General features: G+C 43.7%; 1 protein-coding gene across 2 annotated transcripts; it reads left to right on the top strand.

The window, feature by feature from the left end:
- Window positions 1-823: 823 nt before the first annotated feature.
- On the top strand, window positions 824-18,508 carry LOC121005441 (transcription factor CP2-like protein 1). Of its 2 annotated transcripts, none has more exons than XM_040438205.1 (15): window positions 824-983; window positions 1,929-2,071; window positions 5,575-5,651; window positions 6,865-6,970; window positions 7,337-7,443; window positions 7,559-7,711; window positions 7,878-7,988; window positions 8,297-8,391; window positions 9,233-9,287; window positions 9,690-9,783; window positions 11,553-11,643; window positions 12,074-12,156; window positions 14,338-14,483; window positions 16,112-16,163; window positions 18,160-18,508. In XM_040438205.1, exons 1-15 carry the CDS (start codon window positions 901-903, stop codon window positions 18,195-18,197), a joined length of 1,434 nt encoding a protein of 477 aa, XP_040294139.1. In that variant the 5' UTR covers window positions 824-900; the 3' UTR covers window positions 18,198-18,508. The 2 variants fall into 2 exon arrangements, with proteins under 2 accessions (XP_040294139.1, XP_040294138.1); XM_040438204.1 differs by having other exon boundaries at window positions 14,335-14,483.
- Window positions 18,509-24,005: the final 5,497 nt, after the last annotated feature.

Raw genomic sequence — 24,005 nt, 5'->3', positions numbered from 1 at the left:
AAAAAAATATATACTAAAAACTGATATAAAAAGTCCCACAGCAGCCTTCTCTCAGATCACCATGCACAGCACTGTACATTGTATAGCGGCTTCGCCTGGTATCGCGATCAGCCTGATTCACTTCAATGGGGTTGAGCTGCGCCTAGGCCATGTGACTGATGAACGTGATGTCACATAGCATAGGCAAAGCTGCGAGAAGGCTGTGGCGCTACTGCGAGGGCTGCTGCCGTCTCGAACAGCTGATCGGCGGGGGTCCCGGGTGTTGTCATCAGTTAAAAAATCCCAGAAAACCCCTTTAAAATAAATGTAAAATTTGCATAAAAATCCACAAAAAATAAATAAATCACACGAAAATGGGGGGTTTTCTTGCAGATTTTCTGCATACAAATACACAACGTGTCCAGCTATCCTCAATGTGTATTACCTTATTAACCCATTCACTACACATGCACTTTTGCCTGTATAATGCCACTGTACTTCATGCACCGTGGTCTAGACATTGCCTGTGTTATTGCCCCTTGTAGCAGATAAAGATTTTCTTATCAGTTTACGTGGATTGTGCCTCCATTGTGCGGGCGCTGTATATTGGTGTTGTGAGGTTTTTTTTTCCGGAGTGCTCTTGCGTACATATAAACAGTGAGCCCTGTGTGATGTTTCTATGTCTGTCTATGTGTATACACAGACACACACTCTCTCTGAACGCAGGGCTGGATCTTCCCCACTAGCCAATGGGGACCTGAGAAGCTGGGATTACAGGTGCAGCCGGCGAGCCAGCCCCTTATGTCATCCGTCTCCTTTATAAGAGCAGGTTTCTTCTGTCAATGCTTTATTGTCCTTTCACGTCTTGGAATATTTAACCCTGAGGTCACTGCATCCATCACAAGGAGATAGGGATTCACCATGCTGTTCTGGCACAGCCAACCCGAACATTACTGGCCCACACCTGCCGAACATTACCAGAGCCCAACTAATGCCCTCTACAGGTAAGGATACAATGCTGCTGAAAATGAGGGCGATCATATTTGGATTGCTGTTCATATATTTTAATATACTGTCACTGTACTTTTTACAGTTTTCTGAGATTTTAATACTGATGACCTGTCTTTAGGTTAGGCTATCAATATCCGATTATTCGGGATCCAACTCTCAGCAGGCACATGGGGGGAGAATTATCAATGCAGGGCTTATTTATTATGAAGCATCTGCCTTTTAACATGACGACTAGTGCAAGAAGCGCCATTCTTGATTAATCTCCTCCAAGGTTAGGCTTATAACAGCGCGCCATGTGGCCGCTTGAAAAAGGGTAGGTGAAGCCAACAGTGGGTAAAATGGCACTTTGCTTTCCGAGTGCCAAAAGTGTGGCTTACAGAGGTGGAAGCCTGCTGGTGGGAGATAGGTCTATCTGTCCATGTCCTGAAACTTTTAAAACGGTCAATTTAAGGGTTAATTTAAGAATAGTTGCATAGTAAGGGATTATTGCATATGCTAGAGGAGAATCCATGGTTACAGAAGTAAACCCTTTTCCTAAAAATGAGTCGCTGGATCGTCCAGCGTCAATACATGACCATTCAATGTGCTTACCTTAGAAATCAGGAATGATGGGGGAGAAATGAGATGCATGATGGGTACATCTCAGCAGGCATGCATTGAAATGACATGACTTTAAAAAGAGGTTGTGCAGCAGCAGAGGCGTATATTATAAGGAATAATGCACTCCCTACTGTAAACTATCTTGAATTTGAATGACCTTTATAAATGTATTCGCCCTGCACTGCCTCATGGTGTATATGGTCATGGTTTCCCTACTCTCACTATAATTTACAGTGGGAGGGGGGATTAGGCGTACATAATATTAAACTTGGACCTGCATTGATCTGGTTTGACTTTCTATGGTATCTCATCTAAATGTTGTTCCATGCTCTTTACAGGGAGACCATATCACTGCCCTATCTGAAGCAGGAGGACCAGCCCATGCCCACCGCTCAGTGCCCGGCCTTCCAATGTGTTCTCTGTGCCCCCAGCTCCCCAGCTGTGAAGCTGCATGAGGAGATGCTCACCTACCTCAACCAGGGTAATCCTAACCTCTAGTCTAATCTTAAAAAAAACTATTTTTAATGTCATATATATAGATATCAGTCTCTTAGAACCTGAAGTGCCCATACCAAGTATTAGGAATGGTATAGGACTGACAAGGTGACAATAGCTATCTGAGGTTCACCAGTGTACCAGGGTGGCCGTGATACTCTTCTCTGGTGCTGCTGTGGATGGTACATACCCATCACTTACATTACTATATTGTATTCTGATGCAAAGTGTGAACTCAAGGCCTGTTCTATAGCAAATGGGGCATGGGCAACAAGCAAAGCAGGGTCCCTTGTTCACTACGTATACGACATGAGTACAAATGCCATTTGTACTCAAATGTATATAACCAAACACTGCCTAAGGCTACATTCACACGGCCGTAGTGTTTTGCGGATCCGCAAATTGTGGATCCACAAAACACAGATACCGTTCCGTTGCGTTCTGCAATCTAAGGACCACACATACTGCTGCTACCATAGAAAATGGCTATTCTTGTCCGCAATTGCGGACAAGAATAGGACATGCTCTATCTTTTTTGCGGGGCCGCAGAACGGAACTACGGATGCAGACAGCACACGGTGTGCTGTCCCCATCTTTTGTGGAACAGATGCGGACTCATTCATACGGTCGTGTGAATGTAGCCTTACCAGGACAAATAATACCACCATACAATGCAGCTATTCAGTGCTCAAATAATACTGCCATAGTTAATATGGTTGAAAAAAGACTTAAGTCCATCAAGTTCAACTAAGTGATAGGTGGGGATGTGAATTTTAGAAAAAGGGGAGCGAGACCCAGACTTCTACACTTTTTCATAAGCATTAATTCCATTTACTTTTAAACCCTTTTTAAAACTGCCCACTGTTCCTGCTGTAACCACATCCTGAGGTCATACAACGCAGCTATTCAGTGCTCAAATAATACCGCCATACAGTTTCTAAATAATACTGCTCATCTCAGGTTACCCAGTTTGCCAACCCTTATCCTGAACCTTGATTTGATATAAATAATATCATTAGTAAAGCCTAGGTTTTGCAAATGTATAACTTTAGTGAAGTGCCACCCCCCTTCCCCAGCACATGGCATGATGGTACCTGTGGTTCTACATTACCTATTTAGATGAATAATCTATGCCCTAGACACAGTGGCGGACTCACCCTACAGGGACATTTCCCAGTAGGCTGATGCCCCGTGGGGTGCCTAAGCACTCCTCCTGACCACCAGCCAGGTACATAAAGATCTGATGCCATTAGGATTAAAGGGGTTTTCCGGTTACATTAAGTTATCCCCTATCCACAGGATATGGGATAACTATTATATAAGTGGGGGTCCTACCGCTGGGACCCCCACCAATCTAATAGTTATCCTCTATGCTATAGATGAGGGATAACTTAATGTAACTGGAATACCCCTTTAATTAATGTAGGTGCATCAGGCACATATGCACCTGGCCAGCGGCCACAGGCGGCCTCCTACATGCAACTGTACTGCCGTCCTCAGGATGATGATACAGTTTCATACTGTGGCACAGGCGGTGGTATTTTGTGCTGCACTTTGGTATTTGGTTCTGCTGGGGCGGTATTTTGTTCTGTGCTGCAGAATTGCTGGCCCCGCCTACTTCTGTTTTCCCTGCCTTTTGTCAATTTGGACCGGCCTACCACATGGGGCCACTTTTAGTTCTTTTTTCCTGGGCCAGTTCCCAGTCCGCCCCTGCCTAGACAGATGGAAAAGGTTCAACAGTCATCATTAACCAATACTAGACCGTTATGTGCATCCACGTCCGTTCCGTCATTTTTCACAGTTTAGCGGAAGTCCCATTCATTTCTATGGAGCTGTGAAAAAAAACTGATAGTCCTCCGTTTTTTCTCCGCGTCCGTGATCCGTGATTCCAGTCCGTCAAAAAAATATAACCTGTCCTATTCTTGTCAGTGGAAAACGGAGGACGGACCCATTCAAGTCAATGGGTCCGTCAAAAAAAACGGATGCACAACTGGTATGTCATCCGTGTCCGCGTCCGTTTTTTTCTACAAGACCTTGGTGCAATAAAATTACACTTTTCATTAACCTTCCTTTTTTTTCCCCTGTCAGACAAAAAAAAAGGAAGACACAAGGAAACAGAACTGAAGCAAAATCGGACACGGAGCACTGAAGCCAAATCACTGACAGTGAAAAAACACTGTCGTGTGCATGAGGCCTTAGTGACAGCTTGCCTTGTAGTATTTTGGCGACAGCTCCAGTTCACCTCCTGCTAAAACCAGTTCAATTTACTGAGAAAACCAGCCGGACAGCAAATAAAAGCTGAGCGAGCAAATAGGCATTACATACACATTAGCGGAACTGTCGCGTATGATCCACTCCATATGTCACTCACAACAATCAGCCAATGATAACAGACTAATATATTGAATAAAATCTGAACAGATTGCCATTAGTAAACCATTCACCTAGTATGTTACTGTATATATGATATGTCTCATGCTTTTTATTTCTTCTGAGTAAAGCTATAGTTATCAGCCCCTTTTTAGTCAAGCATGAAAATTACTTACAGAATGACCTAGAGCCAATGGTAGATTACAATACGAGCATTTTATATGGTGGTCTACCAGCGCTTCTTATGAGTGACATACAACAGTACCATTCTCTTACCAGTAGGGGGAACCCTATGAATAAGGAAACCATGTGCTGTGAATTCAACAAATTGCACACCTTAAAGGGGTTGTCCGGGTTCAGAGCTGAACCCAGACATACCTCCATTTTCACCCCGGCAGCCCCCCTGACATGAGCATCGGAGCAGTTCATGCTCCGATGCTCTCCTTTGCCCTGCGCTAAATTGCGCAGGGCAAAGGCATTTTTAGGAGTTCCGGTGACGTATCGGGGCTCTCCATGGGGCTGACAGGAACCCCGGTGACCCTAGTAAAACGACTAGGGCAGAGCTAAAGCCCGCCCATCAGAGCCGGTGACATCACCGAACACAGTGCCGGGCGGAAGTTACCGCCCGGCAGTGTGTTGTTGAAAACAAATAAGCCCGTGCCCTGCGCGATTTAGCGCAGGGCACGGGAGCACATCGGAGCATGAGATGCTCCAATGCTAGCCTCAGGGGGGCTGTTGCATTTTTTGCGGATTGCACATGTATCCGTTGCACATGTATCCGTATGCACATGTCAGCCCTGTGCTGTTCGCATCAGTGTGGCTGTTCCGTAAATTATAGAACAGGTCCTGTTCATGTCCGTTTTGCACACAATAATAGGCATATAATTAAGGACCTAGGAACGTGCACATTGACGGTATCCGTATTTGGCAGATCCGTGGTTTGCGGACCGCAAAATGGATATGGTCGTGTGCACGAGGCCTAAGAACATTATGGTAACATCTATATTTTCACTAAATGGATGATGGTTCACATTCTGTAATGACCTGTAGAATATAGAATGTGACCAATGCGCTACTATGCATAATATCTGATGCCTTATTTATGTTACTTACTGGTAGGTCAGTCCTATGAGATCCGCATGTTAAGTAACTGGAAGGGAGCCAGTGACATTTCTGAAAATCGACGGTTACTAAAGGTTGGTGCACGTTCCTTATATACGGTACATCATTCGTTTTTGCTTAGGAATATTATATAGAATTGACAAAAAAAAACTGTCACTTTTTATAAGTGCATTACATATCTGTAACTCATCCTGAGTTACAGTACTTCAGAGCTGCATTTGCAGTTCTGCTGGTCATCACTGAAAAGTCAACAAGCTTGGCTTCTGACACATCCACAGAATTTGAATCCAGCCCTGGAATCTAAAATAGACTGTAAATGAGGACCATATATGTAATGTATTTGTAGATATGTTGTTTAGATATGGAGCTGGATAGGATGACATTACTAGTGATGAGCGGCAGGGGCAATATTCGAATTTGCGATATTTCGCGAATATTTTGTAGCATATTTGTCATATTTTCGCAAATTCGAGATTATATTCTTGATTGCGAAAATCGGAAATGTAATATTCACGTAATGCGCGCCAAACACAGGCGTGGGTCACTGTTGTTACATTTTTCAAGCTGCTAGAGGTTTCCTGAGACTGGAGAAAATGGTTGGCTCGGCAGAACATCACAATAGCTTTATATGCAGATAGAGTGCTCCAATATATTCGCGATTGCGCAAATCGGCACTAATGATGCGCATATTTTGGCGCAATACGTTCAACTTCACATTGTAGCAGGTGTGACTACATATTACTGATTGAAGTATTGTTGTGACATCACAGCACTATGTCTGTAGCATGTATGTATGGACAGCAGAACCTCAGCTACACTATATCACTATCTAACCTACACTGACTATCTCCCACTATCTGTATTATATATATAACCTATCTAACTATCTAATGTAATGACACAGTGAAGCGCAGAGCACAGCAATGACACTGCTGTCTCTCTCAGAACTCCATGAAACGACAGAAAGGGGCTGCTGGGGAGGTTCTTATATAGTAAGGGGTAGGCAACTTTCCTATTGGTTGCTAGGGATGTTGCTAAGCTCAGACAAAGACATTGCAGCCTTCTCATTGGCCCACAAGCAAGAAGGGAGGTCACTGATGAAAAAAAATCTATACTATCTACACTATATTCTAAATATTCGCGAATTCTAGAAAGGGACGATATTCGCGATAAAAATTTGCTTTTCGAATATTCACGCTCAAAACTAGACATTACAGAAGGTATTTTCCACCATCCACTACTACCTGCTAATATGTAAGTTATCATGCCATCATTTCTCCTCCGCAGAGTGTAGTCCGAGTGGCTTTCCACGACAGACGCCTGCAATACAGTGAAAGACAGCAATTGGAAAGCTGGCAGCTCAGTCATCCAGGAGACAGACTTTTGGACCTAGGTATGATTGCGTTACATGACTAGCCCTCTTCATAGTGATCCGTGATATAGTCACTTTGCTTCTGTTGTAGGAGGTATTGTGTAAAAAAATGTGATGGCATTCTAGTCACCTGGAGCTGGCCTCCTAAAGGCCGGACTTGTTTCTCAACCCAAGTAGCAATGAGGCCTACACCACCGGTCACTGTTGGAAAACCCAGCCATTTAATATAAAGGATGAGGTGGTGCCAAGGGGTATATGGTACCTGTAGAATAAGTGAATGGTCACCAATATATTCCAAGACCTATTCTAGTATAGGAAGACATTGGTAGACTAAATTAGTTTCATGTCAGTGGACTGGTGCCCTATGTCTCCTGTTCTTCATTCCAGATGTTCCTTTGTCTGTGGGAGTAATTGACCCTCTGGTCAATGCCAGTGTCTTGAACATCATTGAATTCCTATGGGATCCCAGTAAAAAAACATCTGTTTTTATACAGGTGAGGAGAAAGCAAGCATTTAGTGGACAGACCTTGATGTCTTTCATCTGGTCACTGTAAATTGCATGGTCTGCTCGGGTCATAGAGGATAAAATCAATTATTTTTCTGTTTCAGGTTAACTGCATCAGCACAGAGTTCACACAAAGAAAGAATGGGGGAGAGAAGGGAGCCCCCTTCCGGATTCAGGTGGACACATATAAGGCCGACCCTCAGGGCAACTTCACCGAGAACCTGTACTCCTGTAGCTGCCAAGTCAAAGTCTTCAAGGTAACCAGATGAGACCTTCCAGGTCTCTAAACAGGGGCACTCTGCCTGCTGCAAAAGTACAAGTGTGAACTGCAGGCTATCAGGGAATGCTGGGAATTCACATCAGCTTAGACTCTCTGCTGTCCTTATCTACACTCCCTGTTACCGTCTTGCACCTTTTTTCCAGCCCAAAGGAGCAGACCGTAAGCAGAAGACAGATCGTGAGAAGGTGGAGAAGCGCTCAGCACTAGAACGTGAGAAGTACCAACCGCCTTGTGAAACCACTGTCCTTACAGAGGTAACCGGACTGCTGGGCATACTCAATTTTTGAGGTCATTCGCTATAAAACCAGAAGTATTATTAAGGAGCTGAAAGCAACTACAAGAGTAGATCCCAATAAGACAAGACTATTTTTAGCTTGGAATTTGCTCTGGACCTACCTTAGCCATTAGGTTTAGGAAAGTTCTCCCACACTGGACATGCAGTGAAGTTGGCCTATCCATTATTCTACAAAACTGCCGTTTTAGTTTAGATTCCTTTAAAGGGAATTTGGGCCATATTGTCTTGAAATATAATCTAAGCCTATCATATGTACTTATTTTGTAGTGTATGCCTTGGCCAGATATTGAAATGCCCAGAAGTCCCACCAGCACTCCTGGCCTCTGCTCGCCACGTAACTTCAAGGTGCTTACCCCTGACAGGTAAATGACAATACCTCTATAACTAATAGATGACCTAAGAACTTTAAACTGTGTAATGGGATGATGCACTAAGGACTGATTCATACAACTGTGCTCGGTCTGGAAAACACAGTCTGTGTTGGCCACATCTCCCGGACCGACCACGACTTCCCGGACCCCAACTGACTGCACCACAGTGTTTCATGATGCAGTGAGTTCCTATCTGATCTCAGGTTTATTGTACTCTGGGGCGGACAGGCCATAGACCCTACAGGGAAATTTCCTGGTGGACCGATGCTCCTCAGGGCCACCAGTCGGGCACATAACCATTAATTAATGCTAGAAGCATCTGGTACGTATGAAGCTGTCTGGCAGAAGTAAGTGCCCTCCTGCATTTAACGGTATTACCTTCCTCAGGACGCTGATATAGTTGAATGCTGCGGCACTGTGGTATTTGGTTCTGCAGGGGCAGTATTTTGTGCTGCACTACAGTATTGCTGGCTCCGCCTACTTATATTGGCACTGCTTTCCATTAATTTGGACCCGCCGACAACATGGGGCCACTTTTATTTTTTGCCAGGGCCACATTAAGTTTCCAGTCCACCCCTGCTGTACTCACATGATAATAGGATCTGACTGCATCGTAAAACCTCATAATGCAGTCAGATCGGGTCAGGGGAGCCACTATCAGTCCTGGAAATGCGGCCGACACACTGACCGCGTTTCCCAGACCGAGCATGGTCGTATGAATCAGCCCTAGGGCTTCTGGTGTGACTTTGAGTCAATGAGTCATTGTTCTTCACTTTTATTCATCCCCATTGTACAAGCTCCATTATGTAGACTCATATGATTTCTCCCTTAGGATCTGTGCATCCCCTGTGTGTGCCTCAGATAGCTCTACGGAGTGTACAGGAGAGGTGAGTCAGTCCGATCTAATTCATGCAGCTAAAATATATTCATCTATACAGAACACATGCGCCAGCCAAAGCTTCAAAGGGCTTGTATTAGAGTTTTTTCCCCTAAGAAGCAGCACCACACTTATCCACAGGCCATGTCTGGTATAGCGGCTTAGCCCAATTTAGGTAAAAAGGGGAAGAGCTGCAGTATTAGACACAGACTCAGGACAGTGGGGTACCATTTCTGCCCATAAATATATTTTACATAATTTACATATTTTCACATGCATTATCAGAGATACATAATACTGGGTCATTGAGATAACAGTGAAGCAGATATAATACAGACTGTAAACGACATCTGTAATGCTGTAGATAAGATATATTTCTTGTTTCTTATGGCCAATCTCCTGGTTCCCACAGTGCCTCAGTCCTTCTGCCTCCATCAGCGACACCCAGCAATGGCTTCTGCGAAACAGATTCTCTAATTACTGCCGAACATTTTCCAATTTCACAGGTAATAAGGGTGATAATTAGGGGATCCCCGGGGCAATTTATCTCTTCTCCCTGTTAACTACATCATGCCCCTGGTGTTGCTGCAATTTCTATGTCAGACTAAAGATATATCCTCATTAGTTATATGTCTAAGTTAGAGATTAGTAATAAGGGAACATGAATAATTTAGAAACTACATGGTACTATACTATAATACTACTACATATCTGTACAGCTAACTGATGAGCCCTACACCATGCAATGTGTTCATTAGAACCAGTGTACATCTGCTTACATTTTGGATTGGTAATGATATTTTATAATTGCCAAATTCAATTTAATCTAGTGTAGCATGTGGATTTATAAGTGGTGGCTCAGTAATTGGATTACCAGTTTAATCCCGATATAGGAAGGAGATGAACTTTGCTTCTGCATAGCCCATTATATTAGGGCCCACTTTAACCATAGGGTGAACAGTGCAACTCAACAAACCCACCAGCGGCAGCTCACTTGACTCCTTCCTCCCAACTGCCCTGGATCCAGCTACTGTGTGGAAGCACTAAGGGGGTATAGCTAATGTATGGGGGCCACCTGCGTTTTTTCCAATAAGGTTTGTCCAGTGATGTTTCCGTTACTCAAAAACGCATGAAAAAGCCCCAATCATGCAATCAGCTACAGCTGGTAACTGGTCTTGTCATTTAGGGCTCATGCACACGACCATTGCCTGTTTTGCAGTCCACAAATTGCAGATCCGCAAAACAAAGATACCGGCCATGTGCCCTCCAAATTTTGGGGCTTATAATTGAACTGTCTATACTTTTGGTCCACATCCATTTTTTGCGGGTTGGATGCGTACCCATTTCCTTCAATGGGGCTGCAGAAGATGCCGCAACTGTATGTCTGTTCCGTGGCATCCGCAAAAATATAGAACATGTCCTATTTCTGTCCGCATTATGGAAAGGATAGGACTGTTCTATTATGGCCTGAATGTTTGAGGACCGCAAAACAAGCAACAGTCGTGTGCATGAGCCCTTAGACTGGGCTTCCATATTCAGGTGTTTTGATCCAGTTTTTGAAGCCAAAGGCGGGTGTGGCTCAAAACGAGAAGACTAAGGCCCAATATGTCTGCGGCAAAAATCTGTATAAAAAGTGGTTCAAATTGGTGCAACACTGACACAAATTGGCACATTTCGTTTTTTTTTTTCTGACATGCTCAACAAGGGTCTTGGCAGAAAGCAGCGTGGCCCAAGATGCACCATTTTATGCCAAAATTTCACCTCCGTTCTGGTGTAAAAATCTGTCTCAAACTTAGCTGACCAATAGTTAGTATAGAGTCTGTCCCTGCACCTGATATATCATCGAGCCTGAGCCCCTGTGATAAACCTGGTGAGGGTCTAGACAGCCTGACTAATCTTACACCATCTTTAGGATTAGTAAATCTGGGCCTCAGTCTTTCCTTTATACATGTCCTCCATTTATGATTCCTACCTGACTTTGGCTTCAACAACTGCATAAAAAAACATGAATGTGGAAACCTAGCCAAAAGCTTTTTAAGGGGCTGCCCCTTTATGGCAACATCCCCTATCCAAAATGCTCCCCCATTTGAATGGAGCGACAGTCAAGCATCACCGCTGTCTCCCCATTCAGTGGTCCTATAGAACTGAATAGAGTGGTGGTCAGGCACATATCGCTGCCGTTCCATTCAGATGGGGAGCACGGGATAGGGGATAAATTGTCTTAATAACTCTATAGTGTGCAAGTACCTAACTGCAGTATTGTTTCCTCCACCAGGGGCAGATCTTCTAAAGTTGACCCGCAGGGATCTTACTCAAATTTGTGGAGTGGCAGACGGGATTCGACTGTCTCATGCCCTAACAGCAAGGTAAGGACCAGTAGCTCAGTCATAGAGAGCATTAGACCTGACTTTCACAAAGCAGTGATAGAAGATATAGTTCAAGTAATTGTGAAATGGTTAACTGGTTTATATAAAGGGCGGTTTTATGTGGTGGGCAAACTGGGCAAGGAAAGTACCTGGTCCCAGGAACAACCAAACCGTTCTAGTAAGGTCATATATAAGCTGACACAAGGAGAAGAAAAAAAAAAAAGATGGCGTTTGTATGTTTTCCCTGTTTTTGCATGGTGGTTTTCCTCTGGGTGCTCCAGTTTCCTCCTACACTCCAAAGACATACTTGGATTGTGAGCCCCATTGGGGAAAGATTGATGATAATGTCTGTAAAGCGCTGCAGAATATATCAGCGCTATATAAGCGGGTAAAATAAAATAATGGTACTCCTGTACATCCTTCCCTACAGGTCTGTGCGCCCTCGTCTCACACTGTACATTAGTACAGAGCCACCAGGCAAGAGCCAAGATATCACAGATGCAAGTCAGACGGGTGAGTGCAACTCTACATAAGGTTTGCATCACAAAAAGGACTAAGGAGGTCAATTTATACGCCGGCCTTAATCCCCATGCGCTGGAGGTGGATGTGCCAAAGTTATGTAGAGAAACAGGCTCCTACATAACTTTGGCGCTTGGTTCTGCCAGCCGCGCGACATGGTTTAAACTACGCCAGCTCTCTTGATGGCGTAGTTTAAGACTATTTTCCACTCCAAAAACTGGCGTAGAAAATGGTCAATCAAACAGCCCGTCCTTTTTTTCCACCACTTCGGAAATGGCGTGAGCAGGGAAAAGTCGTAGAAAATGGCGTATATTTCTTAATAAATGACCGCCTAAGTCTATGTCCTCCCCACACTTGGCCATTAGACCAATGCCCTATGACTGGCAACCCTTTTGTAACCAGAGTAATCCCCTTCTGTATTGCTCTTCCAATGACCAATGTCACTTCCACAATGTCTTTGTCACTGATTAAACCAACAACAGATTATGATCTTGCAACCCAAATGCCAAGCAGGATTACTGCTCAACTTGGCAAGTGGACAACTGGAAGGGATCGAGTTACTGAGCACTTCCAGTCTTAGTGAGGCTAAAAGAGGATTACACAGGAGGTGAATTAGGGTTGACATTTGACAAACTATTATGTATATGAAGAAAAAGGACAGCACTATGACCATGGTGACAATTCAAGCTATTACTGTATGCCCATTTTGTCCGGTGGGGCAATGGTTCTTGTCCTTTAAAGCCCAAAATGAATGTCGTTAAAGTCATTGATGGGCTTAGAGGAACAATCTGGGCAAAACTGATCCACTAGGCCAGTGATGGCTAACCTCCAGCTGTGGTGAAACTACGACTCCCAGCATGCTCAATTCATTTCTATGGAGTTCTGAGAACAGCCAAGCAAGTTTGCATCTTGGGAGGTGTAGTTTTACCACAGGTGGAGTGCCAGAACAGAATGTGTGGACCATAACCATGTTCCCTTCCAGCCCTGAACTAGGCATAAAAGAGTGGATCCGCTGTGTCCAGATTGATCCTTTATGGTTGAGTGATGTATTATCATGTACTTCATCTTTTCTGCGTGGCACAGTGCTCCTAAGCTATTATTCTTGCCACTGTATAAGAGCTATGGCACCTATAGTGCTATTATATCCATCCCATGTGATGGATATCCACATTCTGATGACTGATCCTATAGAGTAAGTAGTAATGATAGACAGTAGATGCCCATGGAGAATACAGTTCATTAATACTCATTTACTGAAGGGGCCCACATTTTGGCACCGTTCAGGTCTATGCTGGTATCACTGAATATGCCAATGCTCCTTCTTAACTTCATCACCTGCTTTTTCTGCAGTGGTAACATGACTATGGACAACAAGTTAGGCTCAGTTCAGACCTGAGCGTTCTGAAAGGAGCGCTCTGTATGCGCGATTGTACGGGCGTTTACAATCGCGCATACAGAGACAAGCGTACACACAGTGTCGCGCGTTCCCGAAAGTCTATGTACGGGAACGCGCGACAAGCGCCCAAAAAAACGCTCCTGTACTTGTTTGAGCGTCGGGCGTTTTACAGCGCGATCGTACGCGCTGTAAAACGCCCAGGTGAGAACCATTCCCTCAGGGAAGCATTGGTTTCTCCTTGTTGAGCGTTTTACAGCGCGTAGGAACGCGCTGTAAAACGCTCAGGTCTGAACTGAGCCTTAGGGTTCTTCTTTGGGGTTCCCTGTGAAAGTTTGGGAATCATAGCCATGGAACAAAGGAGCATGCACATACAGTATATAGTCCAACTGAAGATCATACTCATCTAAGACAGGACAAGAAAGGAATTCTATTACATCATAGGGCTCAATCTTATCTGTGCATTTATCTGCCTACCTAAATGCAGAAACTAAAGGAAATGTTTGGTACAAACATATGCCCAAGGCCTTATTGTTAGAGCAGAAAATAAATGTAAGTCGAGACTCTTCAGAAAGTGGTCTGAGATTGCTTCTTACCAACAAGGCAGATCAAAGCTGTTAGTTCTTCTATGACCTCCAGGATACAACAGAAGGCCTGGAGACAACATCAATTGTCTCATCAGTTCGCCATCTTCAGTTGCAGCTCAACACTATATACAGTGAAATAACAAGGATGTGCTTATGTACGGCAGACGAATTTATGGAATTCATCTTTTTTAGCAGTTCTATATCAGGAGATACATTTGGAAGATGTGACTGCAGCTGAATTAACCAATAAGCTGGCAGACCTATTCAGTGTGCCTGCAAACCACATCTTACGGATCTCCAGAACCGGCCCCCATGGGATCCATATCCTGCTGAGTGACATGGTAAGTATCCATCATGATGAAGTTGTTGGAAGGAAGGTAAATAAGATTTATAAGTGTTCCTATATCATAGGCAGCTCATAAATGCTAGTTTATATGGGCATAGTGATAGGTGAGACGTTTAGCCCAATCCGACTACATTTGACTTGAAGAGAAGGTCTAATAATTGGAAATCTACTTGTCTCTCAGAAGCATTCATTGGTTTCCATAACTTACATTACAGGGGTTTACTGGCATATTACATTGACAGTGTGTTTAGGATATGCCATCAACATATGATTAGTGGGAATCCAACCCCCAATTAAAGCAGGTATACTGCCTGGTTGGGTTCATCGTGGTGAATAAAATGAGCCCTCTATTGCAGAAAACAGATGGACAGTTGCAGAATTATTACTTTTATTTTTATGCACATGAGGCGATTAGAGCACTGAGGGGATGGTCTAGCCCCTCGGAGCACCACTTCATGGGCTCTTCTGCCCGGTCACCACTCCTCACTGTTTGAAGGCTTCCACCGAGAGTTCATCAGCGCAAACGCAATGACGTCAGTCTCCTCCTGGAAGAGAAGACTCTCAGCTTCGATCCTAGATCAGCAAAACAGAGCGACCTCTCTTCCGGAAAGAGAATGACATCATTGGCCCTTGCGCAGTGCACATCTTAGCGGGTAGAACCCCCTGAGATCACCTGTGCACTTGGCGATGAAGTCTCACCAGCACAATCGCGAGATATCAGGGCCAGGCATTTGAACAGTGAGGATGCCTGACCCTGTCAAGTGGCGACGGTAAAAAGAGAGGAGGTGAAGTGGTGCTCAGAGGGGCTATAGGTCAGCCCCTCTGAGCTCTGATCACCTGATTTGCATACAAATAAAAATAATAGTACATCTGCTTGCAGTAACAGAGGACTCTTTTTATTCACCATGACCAACCCATGCTGAGAGCTGCTCTTTAACCATCAGCCAGATTTGAGCTGACCATTTACAGTCATTATATCCAACCAGAAAACAACACATTACATTGGCACTACTGCGACTAAATTGATGCAGGATAAAACTAGCCAGTACCACATCTGGCTGATAGACACAGGTATATAAATAATAGTACCCGTGCTATCCAAGCACTACCACCTATACAATGTGGTGGTGGCACTCCTCCCTTCTCAAAGCTTGCGCTCACGTCGGAGAGAATACTGAAGACCCTTTTACACGTAAGTTCCCTATAATCAGCCATTGTAAAGGTGCCACCGATCAACAAGCAAATGCTCATTTAATCAGGTGAGAGCATTGTTTCTGGGCAGCAGGTCGTAGATATAAAGAGAGATCTGCTGCCCAAGAACAATGACACCGCATGGGGATGAGTGATGCCAGTAGCGATCCCTCCCAGTACTGCAAAAGTGATTGCTGCATGCAAATGCAGCTCTCACCTCCTCTGACGAGCAGGCAATTATTGGGAACAAACAGTTCGATCCAGTTCAATGCTCAGTCAGCTCGTGTCAATGGGCCATAAGTCTCCTGAGGAGAAAATGCACTTAGATACAAGGCAACTCAGAGCTGGTCTTTTACCATAGTGCAAGGTCCGGTGTTCTAGCCGAGTACACAAATATCCCTTAGTTTCTAACCTGCTTCTATTTCCCCCCAGATGGTAAGAAATATGTTGGATGAATCCTGCTTTACAGCTACACTGCAAAAACGTGAGTTAATGTCCATTTTAATGAACTGCTAATTCATTGCTAGAACACAGTGTCTGACTTCTGAAGTACCCACAGCCCACGTCTTAATCCCTTATGTTTTATGCTTAGCCAGAAAATTCACCAGCCCTACTGTGTACTTGGCACAGGAGTCTCACCATCCATGCCAAGACAACTGGAAATGTCTAGATAATTAAGGGTTTGACAGCCTCTTAGCACAGAACAAGACTCCTGACCATAAGCTGACTATAGGGGGATCCCGCTGCTGGGAGGTAAAGGCTAGCATTCCCCTGCAGCCGAAATAAAGCATCACACAACGCACGTTGAAATCAATGTACAATCCTTGTACTGCATATAGGATGGCTTCTACAGAAGGAGAGCTACTCTTTTATGTTTCTCCACGCTCAATAAGGGGGGGGAAGGGGCCCTCTTTAAATATCTATATAAAGGTCCAGCTGGGTGTTATCAGTTGAGGGTTTGACAGTATCCAATCAGTGCTGCCACCGTCACTGTGCAGGGATCACCTCCAACAGGTAACACCCACCTGGACCTACATTTCAAACTGTTAGCAATTTATTCATAACTTCTAGAAGGAATAATAAAGGAACAGTACAACATAGTCATAAGAATAGATGCTCCAGAATTGTTATTACAAAAGGGGTGCAAGTAGTTGCTAAAACAGACGCCAGAAGAGGTTACAGATACTCTTCATAACCTGCACCACATGTCAATCTTCATATGAACACCAAAAAAAGCCACGCAAGGGGTAAATAGTAAAATTTATATTCTTTATTAAATCCAACACAATAAAAATAAATATCATTAAGTGATTGCATCAAAGCGGTTAAAAAAGGATCCTATGTAGCAGCACGTGGTAGGTTACACCCACTAGCAGTGGTCCGCAAATACCAGAAATATAGCAACCAGTCCACAGATCCGAAAAAGCAAAGATTAGTCAAATAGGTAGGAAAGGCAAAATCACATCAATGACTAAGGTCAGTGTGAAAAACTATAAGGAGGGAGCCAGAAAAAGTTCCCGACAATCCTAAAAATCCATCAGACTCGCTGTATAATGCCTTCTGCACAGGGGTATGGGAACCCATGTAGATGTGTGCACTGCAGTGTGCCACCATATCAAACAGGAAAGCAAACACTGAATACTGTATAACAAACTGCAAGTGGAACAAGTACAACATTATAAACGTGGTACAGACTGCAGAGTGGTGTGGCCTCCAGAGGGCCCCCTGGAAGAAGCCGCTGGGCGAAACGTGTGTCGAGGCCACACCACTCTGCAGTCTGTACCACGTTTATAATGTTATACTTGTTCCACTTGCAGTTTGTTATACAGTATTCAGTGTTTGCTTTCCTGTTTGATATGGTGGCACACTGCAGTGCACACATCTACATGGGTTCCCATACCCCTGTGCAGAAGGCATTATACAGCGAGTCTGATGGATTTTTAGGATTGTCGGGAACTTTTTCTGGCTCCCTCCTTATAGTTTTTCACACTGACCTTAGTCATTGATGTGATTTTGCCTTTCCTACCTATTTGACTAATCTTTGCTTTTTCGGATCTGTGGACTGGTTGCTATATTTCTGGTATTTGCGGACCACTGCTAGTGGGTGTAACCTACCACGTGCTGCTACATAGGATCCTTTTTTAACCGCTTTGATGCAATCACTTAATGATATTTATTTTTATTGGATTGGATTTATTAAACAATATAAATTTTACTATTTACCCATTGTGTGGATTTTTTTTGGGTGTTAATAGGGTTATATTACCACGCTCACAGTTATTCCGTTGTTTGTAGAGGAGTTTTTATGTCAATCTTCATGCAGATTCTGGGTGGATTTTTTGCAGTGTGTGGATAAGATTTGTAGACTTTGGGGGTCCTGCCTTTCCAGAGAATGGGGCTCCTGTGATCAATGTCCTGCCCAGCAAAATAGGACGCACCCTTACCAAACCACTGAGGTTTCTTTTCTCTCTCTTTTCCAGTGCAAAACCCAGATGGCTACCATTGTATCCTGCGGTAAGAAGGTCACAGCAGTTCTTCTGCACTGCCACGCCAACACAAGACGAGTCCAGCAACCTGAACGCTGCCAGTCCCATCAGTGGATGAACAGATGGCCACTATACAGGGGCTAAGACTCTAAGGAAAAAAACATGGTCCTGTACTTGAAATAAGCCCCCTAACTACTGGGCTTCCACATCTGACCATTAAACATGGTGGTCCATATAAACATTGGCACAACCACTAACAGATTGATGGCACTGCCACATAAAAGGAGGCGTCTGGATATTTTTTTATATAAATTAATATTTGTAATAAAGATTTCTTATAAAATAAGCTGATTATATACATTTATACTTGTTTTCCAGTTCCGAATAATTATAATATAAAAGGTATTTTACTAGGTTGCCACCTAGGAAGTTAGGCTACTTTCACACTCGCGTTTTGGGCGGAAAAGCGGATCCGTTACAATAATATAACCACATGCAGCAGTCATGAACGGATCCGTTTGTATTATCCGTAACATAGCCAAGACGGATCCGTCATAAACTCCTTTGAAAGTCAAAGGAGGACGGATCTGTTTTCTATTGTGCCAGAGAAAACGGATCCGTCCCCATTGACTTACACTGTGTGCCAGGACAGATCCGTTTGGCTCAGTTTCATCAAACTGGAGACGGAATGGAGGCAAACGGAGGCATTCTGAGCGGATCCTTTTCCATTCAGAATGCATTAGGGCAAAACTAATGGAATCCAGCTCCACATAAAAAACCTTTAATCGACTTCCATAAAATCCAGACATCAAACAGGACAAGTTGCTGTGACGCATTTCGGGCTATTACATCTTTAGCCCTTCATCAAGATAAACGGGGGGGAGAGATCGTAGACAGAAACTTTTCAGCAGGGAAACTTATTGAATGTTCAATCTTGGAACGTGTATACCGAAGGGATTGAATAAGAAACATGATTTAACCTTGCAATATAAATAATATTTCTTATCTGTACTGGGCCTCTGTTCCACTTGGCTGGATTCTCCTCCCTCCTGCTGAATCCTATTCACCGTCTGGTGTGGATCCCTGGTGGTGGGCGTATCAAGTCAGTGTATAAAACCTAGGTTTTTAAGTCTGTTTGTGTGTCCTGATGAAGGGCTAAAGATGTAATAGCCCGAAACGCGTCACAGCAACTTGTCCTGTTTGATGTCTGGATTTTATGGAAGTCGATTAAAAGCATTTTCTATGTGGAGCTGGATTCCATTTGTTTTATTGTAGTCCGTACCTGACCGAGTCCAGGTCTGATTTTCCGTGCTCCATTGGAAGGTTGCAGGCGAGAGCTGCAGTGATTTTCCTTCACTTCATTAGGGCAAAACTGATCCGTTTTGGACCTCTTGTGAGAGCCCTGAACGGATCTCACAAACGGAAAGCCAAAACACCAGTGTGAAAGTAGACTTATTCGGAACATCAAAAAAGGGATCTGTGAAATTTATGCTGCCCTGACAACTGCAATACCTGCCAATGAGTCCTGATATTCATGATCGCCCACCTGCCGCTGAGTGACAGGTTTTTTTCCCCACTGTGGTCAGCATCAGATGGGTGGGAACATTAGGACTGCTGTTCCAATACAAAATTTTAGCATGCCGGCAGGATCAATTAAGTAAGTGACCCAGCATTTTGCCAAGTGGATCACGCTATGGGGGGAATTTATCATTCCTCCAACACCAGTTTTCTGGTGGTAAAAAGTTGCAAACTGCACGTCTCCACCGCCCTTGCCTTTCCCGTGGTGAGGAGGGGGAGGAGCCAGAAGACCCGACACATTTTCGGGCATAATAGAAGACTATGAGATTGATGCATAAAACACTGTTCAATGATAAATAGAGGGGGGGGGGGGACAAAAAAAAAAAAAGCACCCTAGAAATGGCCCAGAGATCATTGCCTTGGGAAGTTAAAGGGGTATTCCAGTTTCCATGATTACATTTATTTGTTTAGAGAACAGGCAGTTATACAATTTTCTAACACACATGTATTTCAAATTTTGCTTGTAGACCTTTATTATATCCGCACAATAGCCTCTCTCTAAGGCTGGGTTCACACGGGCGTCACGTTTTGGCTCAGGCTGCGTCCTGGGTGCATTGCGGCAAACCCGCGCGAGTAGGTACGCAATTTCAGTCAGTTTTGAATGTGATTGCGTTCCGTTGTTCAGTTTTGCACACGAGTGAAAAAAAACTGAATGTGGTACCCAGACCCGAACTTCTTCACAGAAGTTCAGGTATGGGTTCAAGGTTGTGTAGATGTAACCATATTACAAGGGAAAATAATAGCATATGCAAATTAACTTGAGATGAGTCAGAGCTTGAAAATATGACTCTTCTCTGGTCACACAAGTAAGATATGACTCTTTTATGTTAATTTGCATATGTATCAAATCGGTTTTTTTACACAATAAAAGCACACAGAGCTATGGGGACTGGGTATTGCGGATGTGCTAGCGGCCATCTAGCAACCCATGTCCTCAGCTCTATACCCAAAATCCCGGTGACAGGTTCCCTTTAATACAGAATGCTTAGTAAAATAGGGCTGGAGGGGTTAAAAAAATTTTTTTTTAACTCGCCTCATCCACTTGTTCGCGCAGCCCGGCTCGTCTTCTTTCTTCTTCTTTGCTGATCTGTGAGAAAAAGGACCTGTGGTGACATCACTGCGCTCATCACATGGTCCATCACCATGGTGATGGATCATGTTATGGACCATCTGATGAGCGCAGTGACGTCACCACAGGTCCTTTTTCTCACAGATCAGCAAAGAAGACAAGCCGGGCTGCGCGAACAAGTGGATGAGGTGAGTTAAATAAAAAAATTTTAACCCATCCAGCCCTATTTTACTAAGCATTCTGTATTAAGAATGCTATTATTTTCCCTTATAACCATGTTATAAGGGAAAATAATAAAGATCGGGTCCCCATCCCGATCATCTCCTAGCAACCGTGCGTGAAAATCGCACTGCATCCGCACTTGCTTGCGATTTTCACACAGATCAATTTACTTCTATGGGGCCTGCTTTGTGTGAAAAACGCACAATAAAGAGCTTGCTGCTATTTAAACATAGCGCACAAGTGATGCGTGAAAATCACCGCTCATGTGCACAGCCCCATTGAAGTGAATGGGCCCGGATTCAGTGCGGAAATCTCGCCCGTGTGAACCCAAACCTATAGGAAAAAAAATGGTACACACCATTTGGTCCTGTAAAATGCATCCATAGGAGAGCTGAATGGGAAGATGTAGTCATGTCACCTCTGGCAATCAGTTAACTGTTCAGATATCCAACAGGTGAATAGCAGTTTATTGAGATGCAGAACATATACAGTATATACAGAATTACTGCCTGCAGCAGCATCTCATCATGTCTGGCAGTGTAGAAGCATGTCTAACATTGTTTTCCCTGTGTGTGTCGGGTTTGTAATTTTATTTACAGTTAACTTTATTAACAACATGAGAACATCACCTAGAGAAAAGCAACCATTTTACAAATCACCTGGAAACAGGCAGCCATGTAAATACACATACAGTGGAGCAGTAATAGCCTCAATGGTTACCACCATTAGTTCTATTTAGTTATCCCATGGAAGTTCACTCTGTGCTGACCGAGCACATATGTCATGTAACACTGTTGCTTACTGATTGTCGGGGGCTGTCACATGACTAATGCGATGTTTCAGTTAGGATGCATTACACAGGACTGACTGATTCATAGGCTAAACCAATCTACTGTGCAGATAGGGGTCAACAACCTGATAAAAGAAAAGGTATTTAAGCAAAATTTTAAAAACATATATTTAAAAATTGTATACTTTCCTATTACATAAATAATAAAATAAAAAATGGAATACCCCTTTAAGTATTACATTCCTGCCATTCAAACGAATGGCCATCCATGCAATATGTGGCCGAGTCGATGGAGTCTACCGAGGTTATAGCCAGTTTGTGTTAGCAGCTCTGGCTAAGGCCTCTTTCCCACGGGCAAATGCAGGCCGCAATGCACAAGCACAGTCCGTGTGGCAGCTGCATTGGATCGCGGACCCATTCACTTGAATGGATCTGCGATCCGGCCGTTCCGCAAAAAGATAGGACATGTTCTATCTTTTTGTGGAACGGAAGTACGGGATGAAAACACACGGATGCACTCTGTAGTGCTTCCGTAGGGTTCCGTTCTGCACCATTCCGCATCTCCGGATTTGCGGACCCATTGAAGTGAATGGGTCCGCATCCAGCCTGTGTATTACGGATCCGCAAAATGGCAACGGGAAGCACACGCCCATGGGAAAGAGGCCTAATAGAGGGGATCTGGACACAGGAAACCTCTCTATGATGTCCATATGTCCTAATCAAAGATACGGGAAGTCATACTTTTCAGATTTTCCCTGCAAAATGAAATTCAAAGGGGGAATTGCTGATAGAAACATGGAGATCGGGGTGGCGCTTAAGAAACGTCTCACAAACAGGGATTTAAATGCTGAGAGGTATTGGAAAGGGGCTGTCTCATTGTGAAGGGGTCATTTAGCAACTTCTGTTATGGTTATTATTAACCCTATAAATCTTTGACTTCAGTTGTACCTCCTTGAAATAGATGAGGGGGTTACATTAAGACCACTTCCCTCATATATTTTTATTTGCTGAATCGCTCTTAAAATCAAGGATGGTTATTTGCAGCTAGTGGATTTGCCATCTCCTGCATAATATATACTGCGCACATGTAGGAGCGGAGAAAATCCAGGAGCAACTTCGCTACTGAGACTATATTACTTGATTGCTGATCCCCTGATACAGTGACCCAAGTACCCCCATACCAGTAACTTAAATGTGAAGGTGAGTGATGTGCTAACATTTCAGTATGCAAACTTATCAGGCCACAATCAAAAAACAATAACGAAATGTCAACAGGATAGAGACTATTATGTGGGAGCAGGCCAACGGGCGCTTGCCAGATTCTAATGTTCTTTTGAAGAAAGGGATGGCTAATGAGTAAATTCTACGGCACAATTCTAGAAGAAATCTTTGAAAGACTGGGCATGGCAAAGGGGTGAAATTCCACCCACCGCAGATTTCGCTTGTGCTTTGAGTTTGCTGCTTGTATTTGGTCTGGGTTCCCCACCAAAAATCTGCAACCTAACAGGGCCTTGTAAATACCCAAATAGACAAAAATGGAAGTCGATTCATCAACAGGATAGTGAGAACACTTTACATGAGGAAACTGAGTTAAAGGGGGAAAGTTCTGTCTAGTTTATCAAAATGGTGCACACTACATTATATATATATGGCACAAATACAACCGATTGGACACACATCTCTTGTACTCCCCAAAAATCGGGCAAGTCAATCATGGTCATCACATTACTCATAAATATGGAGTACGTCACTTGAAGACACATGTCTAAAAACTGTGATTGGTAACACATGTAATGACTAAAATAAGCTGGATGCTTCAGTTTCTCTGCAGGATTTTCTCATATGGGATCCGTACTCCACATGCCTGAAAAGCGTGGCAGAGCCGAATGGGCAGCATTTCTGCCCCTCTGTGTGTGCGTTTTTATTTTTCAACAAAAGGTTTGGTTACCCTTTAATCTCTTTCATTACAATGGTAATAACTTTACTGCAGCAGCCAAGACGCACATGGTAAACAAAGGCTATGGCCTCGTCTAGTTGTCTGTAATGTGGGAGTATTTTTTGCATCCAAATTGGGCCTCTTTCACACGAGCAATACAGATTGTGCCAGGATCTGTTCAGGAAAAAAAAAAAATGGATGGTAATCGCTCAGCAACCATCAACCATCTGTTTTTCACACGAGCC

The sequence above is a fragment of the Bufo bufo genome, chromosome 6 (genome assembly GCF_905171765.1).
Source record: "Bufo bufo chromosome 6, aBufBuf1.1, whole genome shotgun sequence".
NCBI classification, from domain to species: domain Eukaryota; kingdom Metazoa; phylum Chordata; class Amphibia; order Anura; family Bufonidae; genus Bufo; species Bufo bufo.
This window is presented reverse-complemented; position numbering and strand designations above follow the sequence as displayed.

Coding starts and splice junctions, on each gene's coding strand:
- LOC121005441 (XM_040438204.1), top strand. CDS start 901: ATGCTGTTCTGGCACAGCCAACCCGAACATTACTGGCCCACACCTGCC. Junction 12,157..14,334: donor CACAGATGCAAGTCAGACGG/GTGAGTGCAACT, acceptor CATCTTTTTTAG/CAGTTCTATATCAGGAGATA. Junction 14,484..16,111: donor ATATCCTGCTGAGTGACATG/GTAAGTATCCAT, acceptor ATTTCCCCCCAG/ATGGTAAGAAATATGTTGGA.